Consider the following 21,640-nt stretch of genomic DNA (forward strand, 5'->3'; position numbering starts at 1 on the left):
AGTATCGCTGGCTCTGATGCTGCTGCCCCAACACACAACAGCAAAGACCCTAACCCTAACTCTAACCTTTAATGAAGATATAACATCTTACTCGACTTCTGCTCAGCATTGAGTCTTATGAAAGATGATAAATGCAAATAAAACATTTTTTATGTTGTGATTTATGAAAATCATGAACTACTCAGGATTGAACTAGATTCTCTTTTTGATTATGAACAAAAACATTAAGATTTTAGAGCAAGATTTAAATACTGTGTATATGGATGTAAATTATTTCTTTAGGTGTTTTTCTGTTTGGTATTAAATGTATTTTTGTGTTTCTGCAGCAGTATCCTAGAAGTAAAAACTGTGATTTAGGTTATAAATAAACAAGCAAATGAACAACATGAATATAATGTCATCAACTCTTAAATGAAAATTAAATGCATTGTCTAATAAAAAACAAACAAAGGAGTCAAACATCAGTGTGTGAGATATTTTTTTATTAATTTCATACATGATTACACTGCCGAGCTCTTTGGGTTTATGTGATTACTCTTGAGGTAAAAGGCTATAGATGAGAGAGAGTGATAATAATGCCCTCCAATATACAGGCAGGCTAATGTATGTCAGTGGTTACTTTATATTCTTAGTTAGTTCATATACTTTACTCGTTAAGTTCATGTTAAAATGGAATGTGACAGTGACGTTTTAATCCTCGTCATACAAACATCATTAAAAATTAACACACATAGAAATGACATGTTGTGATGTTACTATGAAAAGATTTTAAAAGGCGAGTATGTCCCGTCTGTTTGGTCTCTCTTCTTCATACGCTCATGGTGACCTGGATAAACTAGAGAAAGAGAGAGAAACATATTTAATGCTGTTAAACTGTACAACTCTCAATCATCAATCATCTTGCAGTCTTACAGTAATGGAGAATTCACCAACTTCTCACTTGATTTCTAACCTCAGTAAACGTTTTCAAAATGTGTTTATGGTCTCAATCGCTAGTTTAAAGCCTTCTTCAATGCAGTATGATGTTCATTTGGGACATTTTGGCCTCCCTGATTTTATATGTGACGATAAAGCAGGGTATGCATTAGGCCGTGGCTACGTCCTGATTGACAGGTTGATTGACCAATGTCCTCGAGATCCAGCCCTCGCAACCATAGCAACCTCCCCGCTCCGCCCATGGCCCCGCCTCATGCCCATATAAGTAGAATCCATGTTTTTATTTTTCCCAGCATGCACCTGAAATTTTCAAGATGGCGCTGCCTTGATTCGAAACTATTGGCTTCCGAGCAGCAGTCCACAAACCAATGGGTGACGTCACGGATGTTACGTCCATTTCTTCTATTCAGTCTGTGGTATTTTCACAGTTTCTTTAGTTTAGTGTTTTCCACTGCTGCCCTCACACATGAGGATCTTTAGGGAGTGTAAATAAAGATGTTTTAAGGTGTGACGCTGTGGTTAATGTCTAGTTTACTTGATTAGAACTATGTAAAGATCATGGTTTAGGTTAAAATGATCACACGGAAAGTTTTCAAATTCCTTAAAGATATGCAACCTTTGCTGTCATGGCAACAGTGAACACCACTATTAATTGACATGAGCAAGATTAAGTCGACTAGAGTTTCTAAATGTCGGTTTCAATTATTTTTCCATTAATTGCCCAGCCCTAAGTACATGGACTAATGCATGCAGCTGATCCACTGATCCATCACACACTGGCTGAATATCAGTATGAGATCAGCTTGTTACTGTATCAGTGAAACGTTTTGTGTTTTCTGAGCTTCTCCTCTGCAGTGATGACAGACTCAGATGAGAAGCAACGTCAGAGCTTTAGAAAATAAAAATAAAAACAGACAGTAGTGGGAACTTACATCATCGTACTGAAAGGAGGCGCTGCCAGATTGGGCCGTGTCTCTCCTTCTGAACTGATCTGAAAAACAAACAATAATAATAATAATGAGCTTTTTACTGAAACACTGACTTTAACATCACAATGGGCTTTAAGGGTCTTTATATTAACACTTCGGCCATGTTGAATGACTGTAGCTGTAAAATTTATAACAAGTTCAGTCACAGAAACATAAAACACCAGCAGCTTTGAGACTTTGAGTTACTCTTCTAATTGACCTCGTCTGTTTTGACTGTTCCTTCTTTCCTCCCTTCCTTCTCTCCTTCTTTCCTTCCTTCCTCTTTTCCTTTCTCCCTCCCTCCCTCCCTCCCTCCTTCCGTCCTTCCATCCTTGGTTATTTCCTTCCTTCCTCCCTCCCTCCTTCCTCCCTCCTTTCCTTCCTACTTCCTTCCTTCTTTCTCCCTTCCTTCCTTCCTTTCTCCCTTCCTCCGTCCTCCTTTCCTTCATTCCTTCATTCTTCCATTCTTCCTTCCTTATTTCCTTCCTATTTTCCTTTCTCACTCCCTCCCTTCTTCCTTCCCTCCTTCCTTCCTCCCCCCTTCCCTCCCTCTTTCCCTCCTTCCTTCTTCCTTTCCTTCATTCTTTGTTTTATTCGGCAGACTAAAACAAGCTACAGATCATCGAGGCAAACTGCTCAAACAAGCTGAATCTTATAATTTATCTACTTATTAAATTAACAAATGAGCTACCAGTCTGTTAGCTCAGTGTTTCCTCTGCTGTTAGGTGCTGCTGAAATTCATTTTACTCATTTACTTTTGTTGTTTAGTTTTTTTATGATGACAGTCAGATGCCATAAATGTTTCAGCCCACTCACCAGTCAGAGCGCGCAGTCTTACACAACAGCTCACAAAATCATCGAAGGGGATCCTGCCGTGTGTACTGTAGCGCCTCATGATGCAGTTCATGGCCTGAGGGCTCAGATTGTAGCCTGAAACACAATCAATCAGTTTTCAGTTTCACTTTATGTGAAGTGCCGACATCCAATGATTCTCTGCACACTTTAGTGGTTAAAATATAATACGAGACCTCACATATAAAAATACAGACTCACATACAAAGGTGAGAATGTTACTATAACTATATAAAGTTATGACATTATAAAAGTTTATTTTTTAACAGTAACAGAGGTTGAGGTAATTATATCACAGCAGTAAAAACTTGAATGTTTAACCAGCCAGTGAAACTATGAGGGATTACATCACAAAGAAGAAGAAAAAAGAGGCTTTAAAGGACAAGTTCACAGTTTCATATTAATATTAAAGCAGCAGTCAGGTGTTCATTTTCCTCTCTATAATCATTCCTCCGGTTGTTCATACTGATATTAAAACCTTCTAATGAGCTTCAATGTAAAGTGATGGAGACTAAATCCACAGTGTTTCCACTCAGTCATTTAAAAGTAGATGATCAGCTTCTATTGAGCTTCAGCAGTCTGAGTTATTATATCAAGAGATATCTGAGTACTCTATGTAGTAGTAGTAGTACTAGTAGTACTTTATGTAGTATTGTTAGTATTTCCAGTGTTTTTAGCATCATATCTTCTCTTAGTGTTTCCTGTTGAGCTGTGGTGTAGTATATATGGTTTATATAGTATATATAGTATATATAGTATATATATGTTGAGCTGTGGTGGAAGTATAGTAACAAAAAGACTTTGCTAGTAAAAACACTGTAACGTTGAAACATAGAAGATGAAGATTTGACTCATTTGGACTCTGAAGCTTCATATTAGCTTCACATCAACTTTTAAATCCATGTTTCCACAGAAGGAGGACTGTGGATTTAGTCCTCCATCACTTCCATTGTAAACATGATGAAGGATCTAATGGTCAGTATGAACAGGAGGAATCATTACACACACATAAACACACTTCATGTTATATTTAAGCTCCTGACTGAAGACATACTTGACTAATAATTGTCTCTACAAGTGGCTCGTTGGTCCAGGGGTATGATTCTCGCTTCGGGTGCGAGAGGTCCCGGGTTCAACTCCCGGACGAGCCCATACTTTAATTACAAGACATTAAAGCATTAAATCTATCATGATTAGAAAGTAAAGAGGATGTGACAAACTGAACAAAACAGGAAACAGACACTGAGGTCAGATTACAGACAGAAAAACATGTTTCAATGTTCATTTGGGCTAGTGACTGTTGATTTAATGTAGACTTGAAAACTATGAACCTTCCCTTTACACCTATATTTGCTTTTTAATGGACACACAGGAGTACATAAAAACTTAAAAACAGACAGTCCATTTATTGTTTAAACCATCGCTTCTACTAAAAACCAATGCAAAATCAAACTTCTTAGGTGTTGTAAGGAGTTTATGGTATTGCAAAGATCATTTCTGTGAAAGAGTTGGAGGCAGGGTGTACGTGCAGAGCAGGAATGTGTTAATTGTGGGAATGCAGGAGATAAAGGATGGAGGTATGATAGAGGGAGAATGAGGTGAAACAAGCTGTGGGTTGGTGGAAAATAACAGGAGATACTGGTGTGTGTTTTGACTTCTGAAGCTCTGCCTATCTTTGTGTATAATATTTGCTTGGGTGTGTGTGCAGAATAAACTGTTTCTCTGCTGCAAAAAGAGCCCTAAAGTGCAAACTGGCCTTTGTGACTGGTTGAATTGAAGAAAAAGTGCTGGTTACTGTGTGAATTTCAGTGCACTCTCAGTGAACTTTGAACGAAATTTGACAATCAGTTCAAACAATCTCAACAGCCATAGACCAGGTAAAGACTGCAGTGGTGATTTCTCAATCTTATAAAAGGATGTACGAAGAGTTTGGGTCTGAATTGGATAAAATGAGCATATCTTTGCTATATTACATGATTAAAAGGGGGGTTTTTTCTTTACATTTCCAATATACGCCCCGTTTTATTAAAATAAAGAACATTTTAAACTAAAAAGCAATTACCAAACATCTGCATCACAGTGACTCCCATCCAGTAGAATAGGGAAGTGAGAAGTCGTGTTATACTCAAAATCACAGTTCAGTGATGTTCAGTGACAGTTCATGATGTATCTTGTTTAATGTTTGGAGCACAAAGACAATACTGTGATGTCTTTAGAATGCTAAGAAACTTTACACAACTTTCCAGCAGTATATGAAACTCAAAATGTGTTTTGTAGTGAATGTGGCTAAAAATGTTCATTAATATGAGTCACAAATGGTAAAAAAAAAAACGTTCACATTTTGTTTACCATTGTTTTGGAAAATTTAATCGAATAAATGACATTTGTTGTAAGCAGGCGGGGAGTTCTGTTCCTCTGAAATGAGGCAAACACGGAAGTAACTTAGAGCTGCATTCTATCAAAAGGCCACCAGGGGGCGACCGTCTCTATACAAGTCAATGGAGAATTCACCAACTTCAACTTGATTTCTAACCTCAGTAAACGTTTTCAAAATGTGTTTATGGTCTCAATCGCTAGTTTAAAGCCTTCTTCAATGCAGTATGGTGGTCTGATTTTATATGTGACGATAAAGCAGGGTATGCATTAGGGCGTGGATACGTCCTGATTGACAGGTTGATTGACCAATGTCCTCGACATCCAGCCCTCGCAACCATAGCAACCTCCCTGCTCAGCCAACGGCCCCGCCACATGCCCATATAAGTAGAATGCATGTTGTTATTTTTCCCAGCATGCACCTGAAATTTTCAAGATGGCGCTGCCTAGATTCTAAACTATTGGCTTTCCGAGCAGCAGTCCACAAACCAATGGGTGACGTCACTGATGTTACGTCCATTTCTTTTATACAGTCTATGGTTTTACTCTGAAAATCTCAGCAGTTAAATGTTAGTTTTTTATTCCTAATTTTAGACACTTAGCAGAGACAAACCGCAGTGTATATATTCAACAAATGATTTTACCCATGGTGGAGATGGCCTGGTGCATCTCATGACCCTCCACGGTCCCGCTGTGGTCCCGGTCGAAGGATGCAAAGGTGTTCTTCCAGCCGTTCAGAGCCTGAGAAAGCTCCTTGAACTCATTGAAGCCCATAGTGCCGGACATGTCCCTCTGACGCAGCACTCAGTCAAGGAACAGTCACACATGTCTCCAGTTATTCTCTCATTACTCTAATTTTACAGGCTCAAACTATACAACGATAACTAGAAGCTTCATAGGTTAGATTTAGGATTTCTGCAGTCAGTATTAAAGTTATTTTGCTGAGACAGGAAATGACACAAGACTTGAGAAAAGAGGATGATAGAAGATTCCTCACCATTGATCACATGTTCCTTTACTTCCACCCAAAAATAAAGTAAGGGTTAGGGCTCTTCTATCAGTCATCTTCACTCTGAAACACTACTGAACTACTTTTAGAATGTTGTATCTTACTTGATTTTATATATTTTTTAAACTACTGTCCTACTATAATGGCACATTAATGCTTTTATTTATTTTAACATTGCTTTATGCTCTTTTTATGTCTTTTCAATGTGAAGCATTTGGCGTATTTAATTTATTTTGTTGTAAAACACTTTGAACTGCATTTATTGTATAAAAAGTGCTCTTCTGATTATCATTATCATTATTATTATTGGTAGTAGTAGCAGAGGTGCCGCCAGTGATTTTGGGCCCCATGAAAAGATATCACATTGGGCCCCACTATCACCACACATAAGTCACACCAACCATGCACAAGTTCTGTAACCACACCTCTACCTGTGAAGGCTTGCAACTCTCCTGCAGTCTAATAATAACTGTATGATATTTACTGACATTGAGCTGTGAAAATATAACACTGTGCAAACATGCATGCAACATTCTGCATACAAATAAAGCCTTAGTTTAATTGTAAATGAAATATTCTATTAATGATAGATGAAATGTTAATAACCTTCTAATATTTTTTTAGGGTCCCTGTCAGTCATTGGCCCTTAGAATCGTCCTAATTTTTCACCCCCTTATGGCACCCCTGAGTAGTAGTACTGCAGGGGTTGTAGTAGTATTTTTAGTACTAGTAGTAGTAGCGGTAGTAGTATTAGTAGTAGTAATAATAGTATTAATATTAGTAGTTGCGTGGCCAAAAGTCTGTAGACAGCTCTGTCCTCATACATGTGTTTACTTTTAGGTTGGGTCTGTTATTCTTGCTCTGAGGCTCTTAGTTATTATTAAAATAAATATTAATGCTTCAGCATACAATTAAATATTATTCAGACAATAGAGTTCTTCCAGCTGTATGTCAACATTTTGGAGATGACTCTTTCTTGTATCAACATGTGCTCAAAGCTCCATAAACTCAATGTTTTCTCAGATTGGTGTGGAGGAAGTTGACCATGTTTTATTCAGTGTGTTTAAGTATTTTATCTGTATTAATAATAAAAGATGAGAAGCTCCCTGACTTCTCAACTTCTACAGGTTTTGTGCTAGTTTCAGTTTTAGTTAAATGCTGTTATTTAAAATATGAAGATAAGTAATGACTCCCCCACTTAACACTGTGCTTTCCCTGTCTGCAGTATGTTCTCATCCACATGTGTACACATAAGAAGCAGCATGAACTTGTCATATCTCTGCCTTTGCTGTATTTTACATGATGCATGTTGACGTTAAACTCAGACACATTATTATTATTATTATTATTATTATCATTATCATTTTATCCATGAAGTGTCCCATCACTGTCCCCTCTAAATGACTGATGGGTGAAGGATACGTCCAGCATGTTGATCATCAGTCTGCAGGTGTCCAGGCTGAAGGCTGTAACATAAAAACACAATTTACAAGTGTGAAGTAGCATGAAATGGAAATACAAGTAGCTTAAAATGTACTTCAGTTCACTACTTGAGTAAATGTACTCAGTTACTTTCCACCACTGGACTCAGACTTATAATGTAATTATGTTTTAATGGATACATCATCAACTCATTTGACAACAGAAACAAAAACCTAGAAACAGTCAGCTAACCACACTCTGCACTTTTCAACCTGGAGTTTTTGGTACCATGTTAACCTCACAGACGCTCTGCTCGCTAACATTTTCTGTGAACTGCAGACTACAAATAAAAACCTCTGAAACCACCATGTTCAGCAGAAGTAGTCTTCTTTCTTGTTTGTTCTCATGGTTAATTTCAATCTCAGATGAAGCTCAACAGGAAGTGAAACCACAAGTGTGTGTTTACAAGAAGCTTAGAGCAGAGACGCAACACTTGTTTTCATACAAAGGAGCCAAATACTGACCAATGTGATCTGATGGGGGCCGAACCATTAAAAAGATGGAAGGAGATGTGAGCTTCACATTGTGTCCAATAAAGAAAGAAAGGCTTGTTTAAACTCGTTAAAGGACTTTGTGTATTTCCTCCAACAAACAGTCAGCATCTATTCATCCTGCTGCTTGTATAATGACTGGCTGTCCTCTGATAGCTACAATACTTCATGTTAATATCATATTGTTTATGATGGCATTTAAAATAGAGATATAATTATAATATACTTTTATATTGTGATACTGACCGAGCCAAGGTGACACTTTAACTTTTATACAAGTCAAATTTGATTCATCAGCAAAGCGAACGCCCAGATGGTTTTATATTAAAGCTGCAGTTGGTAACTTTGAGGAGAGAGAGGACTTAGCATCAAATTTGAAGAAGTACAACTTTCAGATCCTTCCCCCCTCCCTCTCTGCTGCACTCGTGCCCTGCCTCCAAAGTCCCTCCGCCAGAGGAGGCTGACGTGCACGCAACCACGTGCACGCAATCTGTAATACATGAGCTACACTCCACACAGCTAGAAATAAACGCTTTACATTGACTTTCACATGGCTATTGAGGCAATTGAGGATGTATTTGTATTTAAGCAGATGATTCATTCTTACGCTGGTAGGAGCCGGAGATGCCAGACTGTGTGAGGCAGCGCTGCAGCTCGTCTGCTGAGATCTGTCCATCCTGTCAACAGTCACAGCACAGTCAGATAACAATAAACTACCAACTACCACACAAAGATGAGATAAATATCAATATCCAGAAACACTGAGGGGCAGGTGAGTCTTACCTGTCCGGCCACAGCTGAGAAATATCCATATAAAGGATCCTGCTGCTGCAGAGAGAGAAACAGGAAGCATTCAGTGGATTTACTTCTTTTATATTTGCTTGTTTCTGTCTTATTTTGCTCCTAATGACTCCAGTTTATATCCTGCTGTGAAAACCTAAAGACTATAAGTTATATTGTGCTGTTATGATTTTACAGAAGGCAGAGTGATGCATTCATATAGTCTGTTTTTGTCTAATCAGCTGTAAAAAAAAAAAAAAAAAAAAAAAACCTCAAAGATACAGTTTATAATCTTAAAGTATAATCTGAGCTTCCATATTAATTTATCATGACAGTACAGAACTTTGAGAGACTATGGTGAAAGATTTGTACAGTTTTAAGTCAAATGCACCATCCTGGTTTCACTCTGAAAGCAACATTAAGAAGTTATATCTATTGGTTGAACGGTGATGACACACTCACAAAGCTCAGGAAAGAAATGTTACCAGTTAATAAATGTTTGAAACAAACTAACTAGAAAAAAAAGACTAATGTCCATATTTCAGCTCTGAAAACAAATAAAGAAGAAGTGTTTATTTAAGTTCAACTAGTTCATTACTCATGAATATATTAAATACTGTTTCAGTAAATGTACTTTTTCTGTATTGTGTTTCTTCTAATAACTAAACTAACCGTCTGCTTATCAGTAAAAGACTTCCAGATGTTTTAGAAGTGGATCAGGATCAGAGTTGATTTATTGAACAGATGGAAATAAAGAAGATTTCTCATTAAGACGTTGCTTTTATAATCTGAACCAACTAAAGCAGCATAATGTTGCTGCTGCGTTTCAGCTTCAGAGGTTTGAGGCTGAGCTGCAGGGTTGACTGGAAGTTTATTTGTGCTGTTGAACGTAACCGCTAACCAGAAAACAACATTGTATTGACCTGATTCACTGGCAGCGCTCCCTCTCTTCATTCACTCTCTAGCTCGCTCGACCACAGCTAACACAACAGAGTCCTGTAGCTGCTTACTGATGGAGCAATTCTGTCCTCCGTTCAGTGTCAGGACCTTTTATACAGAACAGTGAGGAGCAATAAAGTAGTAGTATTCCTGCAGCAGAACAGACTCTCTGAGAGCAGAGGATCAATCAATCAATCTTTATTTGTATAGCACCAAATCACAACAAAGTTATCTCAAGGCTCTTTCCACATAGAGCAGGTTCTAAACCGAACTCTTCAGGTTTAATTTTAAAGAGACCCAACATTCACACATGAGACACAGTGGAGAGAAAAAACTCCCTTTTAACAGGAAGAACCCTCAGAACCAGACTCAGAGTGGGAGAACATCTGCCTCGACCGGTTGGAGTAGAGAGGAGAGAGAGGAGGAGAGAGAGAGGAAGGAGAGGAGAGAGACGAAGGATAAGAGAGAGAGGAAGAGGAGGAGAGAGAGGAAGAAGAGGAGAGAGAGGAAGAGGAGGAGGAGGAGAGTGGAAGAAGAGGAAGAGGAGGAGAGAGAGAGAGGAAGGATAGAGAAGAGAGAGGAAGAGGAGGAGAGAGGAAGGAGAGGAGAGAGAGGAAGGAGAGGAGAGAGAGGTAGAGGAGGAGAGAGGAAGGATAGAAGAGAGGAAGAGGAGAGAGAGGAAGGATAGAAGAGAGGAAGGAGAGGAGAGAGAGGAAGGATAAGAGAGAGAGGAAGAGGAGGAGAGAGAGGAAGAAGAGGAGAGAGAGGAAGAGGAGGAGGAGGAGAGTGGAAGAAGAGGAAGAGGAGGAGAGAGAGAGAGGAAGGATAGAGAAGAGAGAGGAAGAGGAGGAGAGAGGAAGGAGAGGAGAGAGAGGAAGGAGAGGAGAGAGAGGTAGAGGAGGAGAGAGGAAGGAGAGGAGAGAGAGGAAGGAGAGGAGAGAGAGAGGAAGGAGAGGAGAGAGAGGAAGGAGAGGAGAGAGAGGAAGGAGAGGAGAGAGAGGAGGAGGAGAGAGAGAGAGGAGTAGAGAGGAAGAGGAGGAGGAGAAAGAGAGAGAGAGAGAGAGAGAGAGGAGAGGAGAGCAAAGCAGTGACAGCAAACTGCAGCAGAGACGGTGGAAAACTATCACAACTTCATTCAGTAATTTAATAATATAATCCACACTAAAGAAGATAATATGTTGTCCTATATCTCGTTTGAAAATATATTTATATATCTTAAAAAACTCAATATACTGCTCAGCCCTAAAACAACGAGTGTACAGACGAGTTCAGCTCACTGTGAGACTGTAGCGGCACAAATTAGACCATGACGAGCCGCCACGGTCTATATAATTAATAGGAAACACTTCTGTAGTTATCAATACTTTCCATTGACTGGTCAGTTATTCCAGTAATCTGTGACACTTTAAAGACAGATGTGGTATAATTTGTTCAGTTGTCAGAGTGAATAACTAAATTTAAATTTCTTATAATATTCAGCAGAGGACAGCAGGTCAAACATGACTCCAACATCCATGAAAATGTGTTTAAAAGGGATTCAGATGCTAAAAAATGTACAAGCTAAAGCCCAAAAAATCTTAATATATTAGTAAAACTTAAACTATAAAGTCGTTCCAGACTCATGCTTTCTGAGTGGAAGATAAAGCAACACACACACACACACACACACACACACACACACACACACACACACACACACACACACACACACACACACACACACACACACACACACACACACACACACACACACACACACACACACACACACACACACACACACACACACAGAATATGTTTCAAATAAAGTGAGATGTGAGTGAAGCAACCAGGCTGCATTCAAGAGGGGTATTTTGGTTATTTTGCAACCTTTCCTGTTAACTAACTGAGAGCTGATGCACGTTGGCAAACATGTGTGTGTCCAAATGTGTGAGAGGAAATCCGTGCAACATCTCTCTAATTCACCTCATCTGAAATAAATCTAAGAAATGTCACTTTATCAGCACAAAACTCTCTTTCAGTCCCTCAGTCTCTCACTCACTCAGACCCTCAGTGAGTCAGTGAGGCGTGAGCTCCACCAGCCGCCCGCCTGCTTTACATTGTCCAACCAGAGCTGACTCAGTGTGTTTATACTGACCACTGGAAAGGATTGATCTCATTATCTATTGTGTGTGTGTGTGTGTGTGTGTGTGTGTGTGTGTGTGTGTGTGTGTGTGTGTGTGTGCTCCCCTCAATCATTATTTTATTTCCAAGAGAAAACACAAATACACTCACACACACACACACACACACACACACACACACATACACAAACACAAACACAGACACACACAAACACAGACACACACAGACACAGAGAGACACGCACACACAGACACACACAGACACAGACACAGATACAGACACACACACACACACACACACACACACACAGAGAGACACACAAACACACACACACACACACACACACACACACACACACACTGTAAATAATACTGATTGACTCAATGCTTAAAACCTCCCAACACATCTGTTAATGATTGGGTTGCAGCTGATTCCTCCTCCACACAAACTTTTAAAGGAAAACATCTGCTGGATAAAATAATGAAATATAATAAAAGTACATTTACTCTAATGCTACTGCACCTGAGAACACCACGTTATACTTCACCTACAGGTCAGAGGGAAATATTGTACTTTGAACTCCACCACATGTTTCCTTACTCATTAAGATTATATACACACACACACACACACACACACACACACACACACACACACACACACACACACGTAAAAACACTTGTAACTATTAAATCAATGTATTAAATCAGCTGTTTTGGACATGTGATACGATACTTCCACTACAGCTAAGCAGGGAAACACACAGAGGGAGTTTTAAGAGGTTTCTGTATTAAATTTACATAATTTATTGTAACATTACTTTGTCTATAAATACTTTGTCTTCATAAAGAAGATACCACTACACTAGTAATATTAATAATACTTAATAACACTTAATGTTAATATACTACAGCATATTAAAGTGCACTTGAGTCCAGACTGTTAAATAGTGTTTTTATACTTACACTTAATTACACTTAAATAGTATTAAAGTTGTACAAAAACCCAACTTTAATTGTATTAAGTAAACTTGACTGTGCTAAATGGAACTATTTTAAGTATTTAATATAATGCAAATGTTCTTTAGATGATGGTACAACTGACATATATTTATAATCTAATGCAAAATGTACTTTGAGTGTAAATCAAAATCTTACTTTAATAGATAAATACAATCTATATTTGTGTACTAGAGTATTTTTATATGCTGCTTGAGTGTTACCAATATACTTTCAGTGCATTACATTAAAAGGGAGACTGTAAACATGTATTTAAAAGTTGATGTGAAGCTAATATGAAGCTTCAGCTGCCAAAATGAGTTAAAATAAGTAGATATATTTCATTATTTCAGTCTTTTTAGTGCCAAAGTCTCTCTTTTTGTTACTATACTTCCACCACAGCTCAACAGGAAACACTAAGAGGAGATATGATGCTACAAACACTGTAAATGTGTCAGATATCACTTGATATGATTAACTCACACTGCTGGAGCTCAATAGAAGCTTCACAGTTTTGGTTTAATAGTTGTTTTTAAACGCAGATTTAAAAAACACTGAACTTGTCCTTTAATTACACAATAATGGCTTTATAATGCAGACAGTCCTCTGAAATGATCCTGATGTGTTTCATGTAGAAACATTTAATATAATTGAAGATAAAACAGCTTCAGTCTTGTGCATTTTTCTGCAGCTCTGGTTTAATCTATGCACGGCCAGCCACACTTCCGGACTGTTTAGGGAGGATATCCCAGGATGGTCGCTGCACATATACAGCTTTATTTAAGACATATTTAAACATGTTTTAATGCATTTTCTTACCACTCCTGGGAATCCACCGGGGGCTGCACCGTAAGGTCCTGGGTAAGCCATTGTTGAGTGTCACGTTTACTGTAAAGAAAACAACAAAATGGGGAATTTACGATGAGAAGAGGCGGTTATAGCTCCTTTAAGCCAGAGGGTGTGTCTGTCTGTGCACACTAACACACCACAAAACGATGGAAACCGGAAGTATAAAGTGTTATAAACTTGCCTGAATCACCAGAACGGGTTGAAATGGTTAATATAAAGCGATAAAACGCAATGAAAATGGATAAAATACGACAGGAAAAGGTGAATTCTTCGTGAGGGTTGTTAAATATCATCTGCTGCGCTCTGATTGGCGGCGAGTGACCACGTGGTCTAAAACTCGACCAATCACATCACACAGCGCTGACCTAACAAAATAAAAGGTTTGTATGTGAATGAGAGAGGAAGGTTAATAGAAACTAAACAAACACACAAGTTATTACCATTGTATTAAATAATCTTAAATAAACCAGACACTGTACTGTAAAGGGAAGAGTCTCAAATAATAGGAACAGTTTTCAAAATAAAGTACAGTTCAAGCAGTGTAAAATAAGATGTGAAAAATAATAAATAAATGATTGAAAAATAATTAGTTATCTCACTTTGCACTATTATAGGTCAAAGTGGTAAAGTGGTTTTGGTTTCTAAACTATAAATTATCACCCAATTCTGTGTAAAAACCTATTTATCCATCTTCTAACTGTAAGAGCCTAAATGTAATTTGAGTTCATATTTGGATAATAATTTAAGTTCATAGTTTAAAATGGTGATTTATGTTTATGCAGATAAAAGATACAGCTATATACAGATTAAAATATTGACAGTTTGTGTTTACAGTAAGTAAGAAGTTAATAGGTTAATTCATTGCATTTAAAATATGTGTGTGGATAATTTTCGTGATATTGGGGAGTACATTGTGGCTTTCTAGTCATTATGCATATTTCGTGGACTTTGTTTTTACGTGAGGATCTGTGTGGGTGGGGTTACCTGGAGAGTCATTCAGTCAGGCAAGCATGAAGTGGAGCCACACAGTTTTTTGACCTCGCTACCTCCTTTTGTTTTTCTCTTTTTTATTTTCTTATCTTGGATTAATGTTTGTACCGCTGTTTCATTTTTGAAGTAAACAGTTGAACTGAATCAAGAGGATCTGTGGAGTTTTTATTATCGTTGGTGTGGATTACAAGGAGAGAATGATTAGAGCGTCAAGCTAAGGCTTCATTAATTAGGAATCTACACTAACTAATTACCACAGAAGGGGTTTTAATTTGGAAATGATGGTCAGTTGACCTCATTTAAATGAAACTACACCTCATTTTTGAGTTAATACAGATAGATAGTTCATTCAGTGGATCCAGTATACTTTGTTCCTCCATGAAGTCAGAAATGTCCTTTTAATCCTTTCCTTCCTTCCTTCCTTCCTTCCTTCCTTCCTTCCTTCCTTCCTCCTTTCCTTCCTCCCTTCCCTCCTCCTGCCCTTCCTTCCTCCTTTCCTTCCTTCCGTCCTTCCTTCTTCTTCACTTCCTTCCTCCTTTCCCTCCTTCTCTCCTTACTTCCTTCTCTCCTTACTTCCTTCCTTCCTTCCTCCTGTCTTTCCCTCTTCACTTCCTTCCTTCCTTCCTTCCTTCCTTCCTCTTTCTTTAATTTTTTCTTCGTTCTTCACCTCCTTCCCTCTTTCTTTGTGCCCTCCTCCTTCTATACTTCGTTCCTCACTTCCTTCCTTCCTTTCTCCTTTCCTCCTCTACTTACTTCCTTCCTCTTTTCCTCCCTTCTTACTCCTTTCCTTCCTTCCTCCTTTCCTTCCTCCCTTCCTTCTTCTTCACTTCCTTCCTCCTTTTCTTCCTTCTCTCCTTCCTTCCTTCCTTCCTTCCTTCCTTCCTTCCTTCCTCCTGTCCTTCCTTCTTCACTTCTTTCTTTCCTTCTTCTTCACTTCCTTCCCTCCCTCCTTACTCCTTTCCTTCCTTCCTTATTTCGTGAACTGAGGACAACAGGAGGGTTAAAGTTTATAATAATCATCAACACAACCATGAAAGATCATCCACCACCTAACCAGCTTGTGTCTGCTGGGAGATAAACACTACATTACAGGAAAAAATGCAAAAAAAACAAAAGGATCCTCTTGATTGTCTCTCAGCTCAAAGAATAAAGTTTGGATTTGAGACACAACTATTTTAGGTCAAACATGCATTTTGGTTTAACACTGCTGTGGTTTATAAAGCATAAACTATAAATGATCACCCAATTCTGTATAAGACCTATTTAGCCAACTTCATTTAAATTATTACCACAGGGGTTTTAATTTGGAAATTATGGTCAATTGACCTCATTTAAATGAAACTATACCTCATTTTTGAGTTAATGCCTGTTGTTGTTCTGGGTCAAACATGACCTGAGGACAACAGGAAGTATTTCAAATTCATAATGAGCACTTTTATATTGTGATACTGGCCGAGCCGAAGTGACACTTTAACTTTTATAAATGTCAAATTTGATTCATCAGCAAAGCGAGTGCCCAGATGGTTTTATATGTCCTTCCTTCCTTCTTTCCTTCATCTCTTCTATTCCTTCCTTCCTTCCTTTCTTCCTGTCTTTTCCTTCCTTCCTTCCTTCCTTTCTTCCTGTCTTTTCCTTCCTTCCTTCCTTCCTTCCTTCCTTCCTTCCTTCCTTCCTTCCTTCCTACCTCCTTTCCTCCCTCCCTCCCTCCCTCCCTCCCTTTCTTCCTTCCTTGACTCGAGGACAACAGGAGGGTTAATATTATAGCTGGTTGGTATATACTACTTATATACTAATTATTATTACCTATATCTACTAATATATAGAGTTTAATCTTTGCCAATGTTTCATATTGTATTTTTAATTTCATAATAATAAACATTAAGTAGAATTATCAGCTTTTTGACAATGCCAACCAAACAAAATGTGTAAAAGTAGAATTATCTGTTGTATTGGATTGCATTAAACTGCTTTAAACTGCACAGGTGTTGCTAATAATGTGCTTGGTGAGTGTATATGTTGTATATAAATGCAAAACACTGGTCTGGGTAATAGAGGGCATTACATCAGCAGTTAAGCCGCCCAATCAGCTCCTTCTGTGAGGTGACACATACACTCCTCCGCTGCATCCGACTCCGGTCCAAAGAAAACCCATCTGAGGCTCCATCTGTTGTTTCAGAGAGGAAGGAAAGGGAGTGGTGCATGTGCCCGGTGTTTGCTCCACTTCACCCTTCACCTCCATCACACTGAAGATCGAGCTCAGGCCAGGATGTACAGGCTGAATCCTGACTGCTGGGTTTGGTCTCCCAGGCCTCCGCTGTGTCTCATTCCTCGACAGCAGAGGAGATTCACCTCCAACCGCCCAGGAAACCAAGAGGAAGAAGAGGAAGAGGAGGAAGAGGAAGTGGGAGATCACTCTGCTGTTTGCTGCTACTCTACAGGTGGGTTCAACATAAGATAATGCAAGAACATTTATTGAGTCCAAAGATGGAAATTAGGTTGTTGCAGCAGAAAAAGCAGCAGAAAGACTGACAAAAAGTAAATATAGTTGGCAATAAAAATGTAAAGAATAACAGTCATTCTTATCTTACAATAAAAGCCAATATTATCCTAACACTACTAAAAGATACTATAAGATAAGATAAGCTCAGATAAGATACAATAAGATAAGATAAAGGTGGAAATGTATATAGTGTATAAGCATGTATAGAAAGGTGTATTACTGTACTATGTATACTATATATAGGACAAGTGAAGGACAACAGGTGCAATTTTAGGACCTACTGTATAATTTAGGGGTGCAGTCACCATTTTTTTCTTGTGTAAAAAAAGAAGAAGCACAATCTATGTTTCTATGTTACAGATAACAAGCATAGAAATATACAGTATATAAACATAAAAACATATACTGTGAATCTAACAGGAAGGACCGATCACACTGCAGAAAACAGAAAATGGAATAATAATAATAACTAGAAAATTCCAGGGAAATTTTGAGTGCCACGGGGCTACTGCCGGGACGAGTACATGATTTATTTCCAGTGTTCAAAAGTCACCCTGATCATATAACACTAAGTAACTTTTACTGTGGCAGTATTAAGTACATCTTACTGGTCAGTATCAAGTGTAACAGTAGATGTAAGCAGAGAGTAGCACACAGAGCACAAGGCAGTAGCAACATGCACTAACTCTAAGCACTACAACACAGTGTGTACTCACACACACACACACACACACACACACACACACACACACACACACACACACACACACACACACACACACACACACCAGCCTGCATTTGAGCAGTAAGAGTGTCAATATAATTCATATGTATATATAGAGAGAGACTATCAATACTAGCTCAGTTAACTGGCAAAACAGACAGACAGGTAGAATTAGCCAATCACAAAAAGGTAGGTCAGTTCAGCCAATCACAAAAAGGTAGATCAGATTCTGCCCAGCAACAGGTTGCCAAGGTCAGCTAAGGCCCTGCGGTTGCTACGGCGATTTCAGGATCTGACTTGAAAAATGTCTCAAAATTCTAAAGGATTTGGCTTCTGACAAGGTCCCGAACAATTGCAAACTGTGGGAAAACCGTAACTCCTGTCCAAAAACCGAAAACACCGTGAGAGACACAGAAGCCGGCAGATTCTGACAGTGTTCATTTTATTCAGATATTCCTTAAAACGAGCGAGTAAACTCAGTGTGAACACAGAGTGAGATTCTTTTGAAAAAAGAAGACGATTACATTAGGTTTAATGGGCAGCGAGACAGATATTGCCGCCGGTCTCGGCCCCCCCGTTTAAATTTTGTGCAGACCCCGCCTGTCAAAGTCACATTTTATGAATCCCAACACCTATGTCTACATTTTGACAAAAAATTATTTGTCTCCTTTTCACGGTGGCCGTGAGCTCGAGTTAAAAATGAAAATTAAGGTTATATTTTACTGCTTCTCACACTCTAGCTAACTGCCGCTTCCACTCTAACTTTGACGAAAAAGTGATTTCCACTCCTCGTTTGACTGCTCATAGTTTGAAAAGTTTACATGTTATGGTGAATAGTTTGGTATTTCTCCAGGGAGGACAAGTTTTCCTCCGTTTTAAAGTTTTAATCACGTTTCTACGTGCACGTATGAGCGAGCTACGTGACTCTGAAAAAAGGTAAAAAAAAGGTGAAATTTTGGGGGATTTTCTAAAAATTCCCATTCATTTCCAATGGAGAAATCTCCCGGTTTTTTGGGAATAATGTTGGGAAACTTTGGAATTTCAACACCAAGTCATAGCACCCCTCCCCCGATCGAGCCGCACATTTTGATGTATATATTGTCAGGGTTTTCTCAAAGCTGTGGGAGAAGCGGAAGAATAATATTAAGTATGGAGAAGATTAATAGTTGCTCCTCACTCCTCTCCAGCTTCTGGAGTGGAGTGCCTCGGAGCTAGAACCCCGTGGCACTAATAATAATAATAAACTGTAGGAATATGAAATGATTGATGGATTGATTTTGAGATATATAAACATTGTACATGATATTAATACCGTTGGCTGCAGAGAAGAAGGATTTCCTGCACTTCAGTCTGTTTATCAACCAGCATGTCTCTACTTGACTATGGAGATGTACTGTGTAATCTCACGCTGCTCATTCCACCTTAAAACTACTTTATGCAGATCGTACTAATCACTGTGTGTTGTATGAAAGAGAAGCAACAAGAAGAGAACGACACATTTATCACTATTCTGTATAAATATCTACTAAAGCTGCTCAAATTTAAAAACTGCTGCTCATGAAACTAGATCTCAGGAGGGGATTTAACCCTCCTGTTGTCCTCAAGTCACGGAAGGAAGGGAGGAAGAAGGGATGAAGGGAGGGAGGGAGGAAGGAAAGAAGGAAGGAAGAAGGAAGGATGGAAAGGAGGAAAGAAGGGAGGAAGAAGGAAGGAAAGGAGGGAGGGAGGAAGGAAGGAAGGAAGAAGGAAGGAAGGAAGAAGGAAGGAAGGAAAGGAGGGAGGAAGGAAGAAAGACGGAAAGAAGGAAAGGAGGGAGAGAGGAAGGAAGGAAAGAAGGACAGAGGAACGAAGGAAGGGAGGAAGCAAAGGAAAGAAAGAAGGACAGAGGAACGAAGGAAGGACAGAGGGAAGAAGGAAGAGAGGAAGGAAAGGAAGGAAGGAAAGAAGAAGGAAAGATTCCACCTTAAAACTACTTTATGCAGATGGTACTAATCACTGTTGTGAATACTATTGTATTAAAAACGCACTTATGACTATTGAGTATAAATATCTACTAAAGCTGCTTTGTTTATATCACGTCTCCTCTCAAATGTATCTCAGGAGTGGATTTAATTATTCACAAATACTGAACGTGTACTTTGACCTTCAGCACATGTTTGAGTTTCTGACGCTGTTTGGACATGTCGTGTCTTGTTCAAAGGTCTTCCCCCACAAAACACAACTTGATCTCAATGCAGACAAACTGAATTCTTCAAAGGTCATAAAGATTAGCTCGTTGATCCTGCAGAGCCGCCCTGCTCAACAAACTGCACGTCTGCTGCAACTCTCACTTCTTTTAACCCTCCTGTTGTCCTCAGGTCAAGGAAGGACAGACGGAAGGACAGGAGGAAGGAGGAAAAGAGAAAGGAAGTAAGGAAGTAAGGAGAGAAGGAAAGGAGGAAGGAAGAAGGGCAGGAAGGAGGGAGGGAAAGGAGTTAGGAGGGAGGAAGGAAGTAAGGAAGGGAGGGAAGAAGGAAGGAAGGAAGGAAGGAAGGAAGGAAGGAAGGAAGGAAGAAAAGGAGTAAGGACGAAAAGAGGAAGGAATTTAGGAGATAAGGAAGGGAGGAAGGAAGGAAGGAAAGGAGGAAGGAAGGGAGGAAGGAAGGGAGAAAGGAAGGAAGGAAGGAAGGAAGGAAGGAAGGAAAGAAGGAAAGGAGGAAGGAAGGAAGGAAGGAAGGAAGGAAGGAAGGAAGGAAGGAAGGAAGGGATGGAAGGAAGGAAGCAAGGAAGGATGGAAGGAGAAGGGAGCAAAGAAAGAGGGGAGGAGAGGAAGAAAGAAGGAAAAAATAAGCTCTGTAACTTATTCTCTTATATCTATATACAGCTTGTTCCCCACTGGCAGTCAGACTCTTTAACTCCCTATAAGAACATCCCTTTAAATCATGACTTTTATCCAGGCCCATTCATTTCAGATTGCTATTTTAAGGTAAACACTGTTTCATTTTCTTACTTATGGAAGTGCAAAATGAAAATGACAATAAAGGAATCTGGATCTCGATCTCATCTATTTTGGCTTATTTTTTTAATTTGCTATTTAATGCATGTTCAAATTGTATTTATTGTATTTCCTTCACAAATGTGATAGCCAAAAATAACATTCCATTTAGTCTTTGAATCCATCCATAAGAGCATGTTTCTGTTCTGCATCTTGAAAACCTTCCCACTGTGTGTGTGTGTGTGTGTGTGTGTGTGTGTGTGTGTGTGTGTGTCCATGTGCATGCATGTGTGTGTGGGTGTGATGACTGGTTACATCATTCCCTCCCCAAACCCAGCAGGTCTCATCAGCAGGTCTGCAGGAAACAGACGGATCAGACATATGATTCAGCCACGACTTTCATCTCTGAGCCAAAACTCTGCTTTAACCAGAGTCATTCATGTGTTTGTGTTCTTAATGTTTCTTTACAGGATGAATGAAATGTACTTTATATGGAAAACTGTAATATAAAACCCATAATGTGTCTAGGTTACAAATATTAGCTGGTTTTAACTCTGCTTCTAATCTGCATCTTTAGGTTGTGATGACATCATCGCCCAGGCAGCTGATGCTCATTGGTCCACCCTTGAACTTGCCGCCCACTCGGGGATC

General features: G+C 39.0%; 1 protein-coding gene and 1 non-coding gene across 2 annotated transcripts; one reads left to right on the top strand and one right to left on the bottom strand.

Moving 5' to 3' along the window:
- Positions 1-472: 472 nt before the first annotated feature.
- sri (sorcin) lies at positions 473-13,890 on the bottom strand. Its single transcript, XM_053326560.1, has 8 exons — positions 13,772-13,890; positions 8,895-8,939; positions 8,719-8,788; positions 7,561-7,604; positions 5,774-5,921; positions 2,721-2,834; positions 1,869-1,927; positions 473-835 (listed from the first exon to the last, which is right to left on the bottom strand). Exons 1-8 carry the CDS (start codon positions 13,820-13,822, stop codon positions 809-811), a joined length of 558 nt encoding a protein of 185 aa, XP_053182535.1. The 5' UTR covers positions 13,823-13,890; the 3' UTR covers positions 473-808.
- On the top strand, positions 3,836-3,907 carry trnap-cgg (transfer RNA proline (anticodon CGG)). The gene has a single exon. It is a non-coding gene; the product is annotated as a tRNA-Pro (tRNA).
- Positions 13,891-21,640: the final 7,750 nt, after the last annotated feature.

Source organism: Scomber japonicus, chromosome 10 (genome assembly GCF_027409825.1).
Source record: "Scomber japonicus isolate fScoJap1 chromosome 10, fScoJap1.pri, whole genome shotgun sequence".
In the NCBI taxonomy this organism is placed as follows: Eukaryota; Metazoa; Chordata; class Actinopteri; order Scombriformes; family Scombridae; genus Scomber; species Scomber japonicus.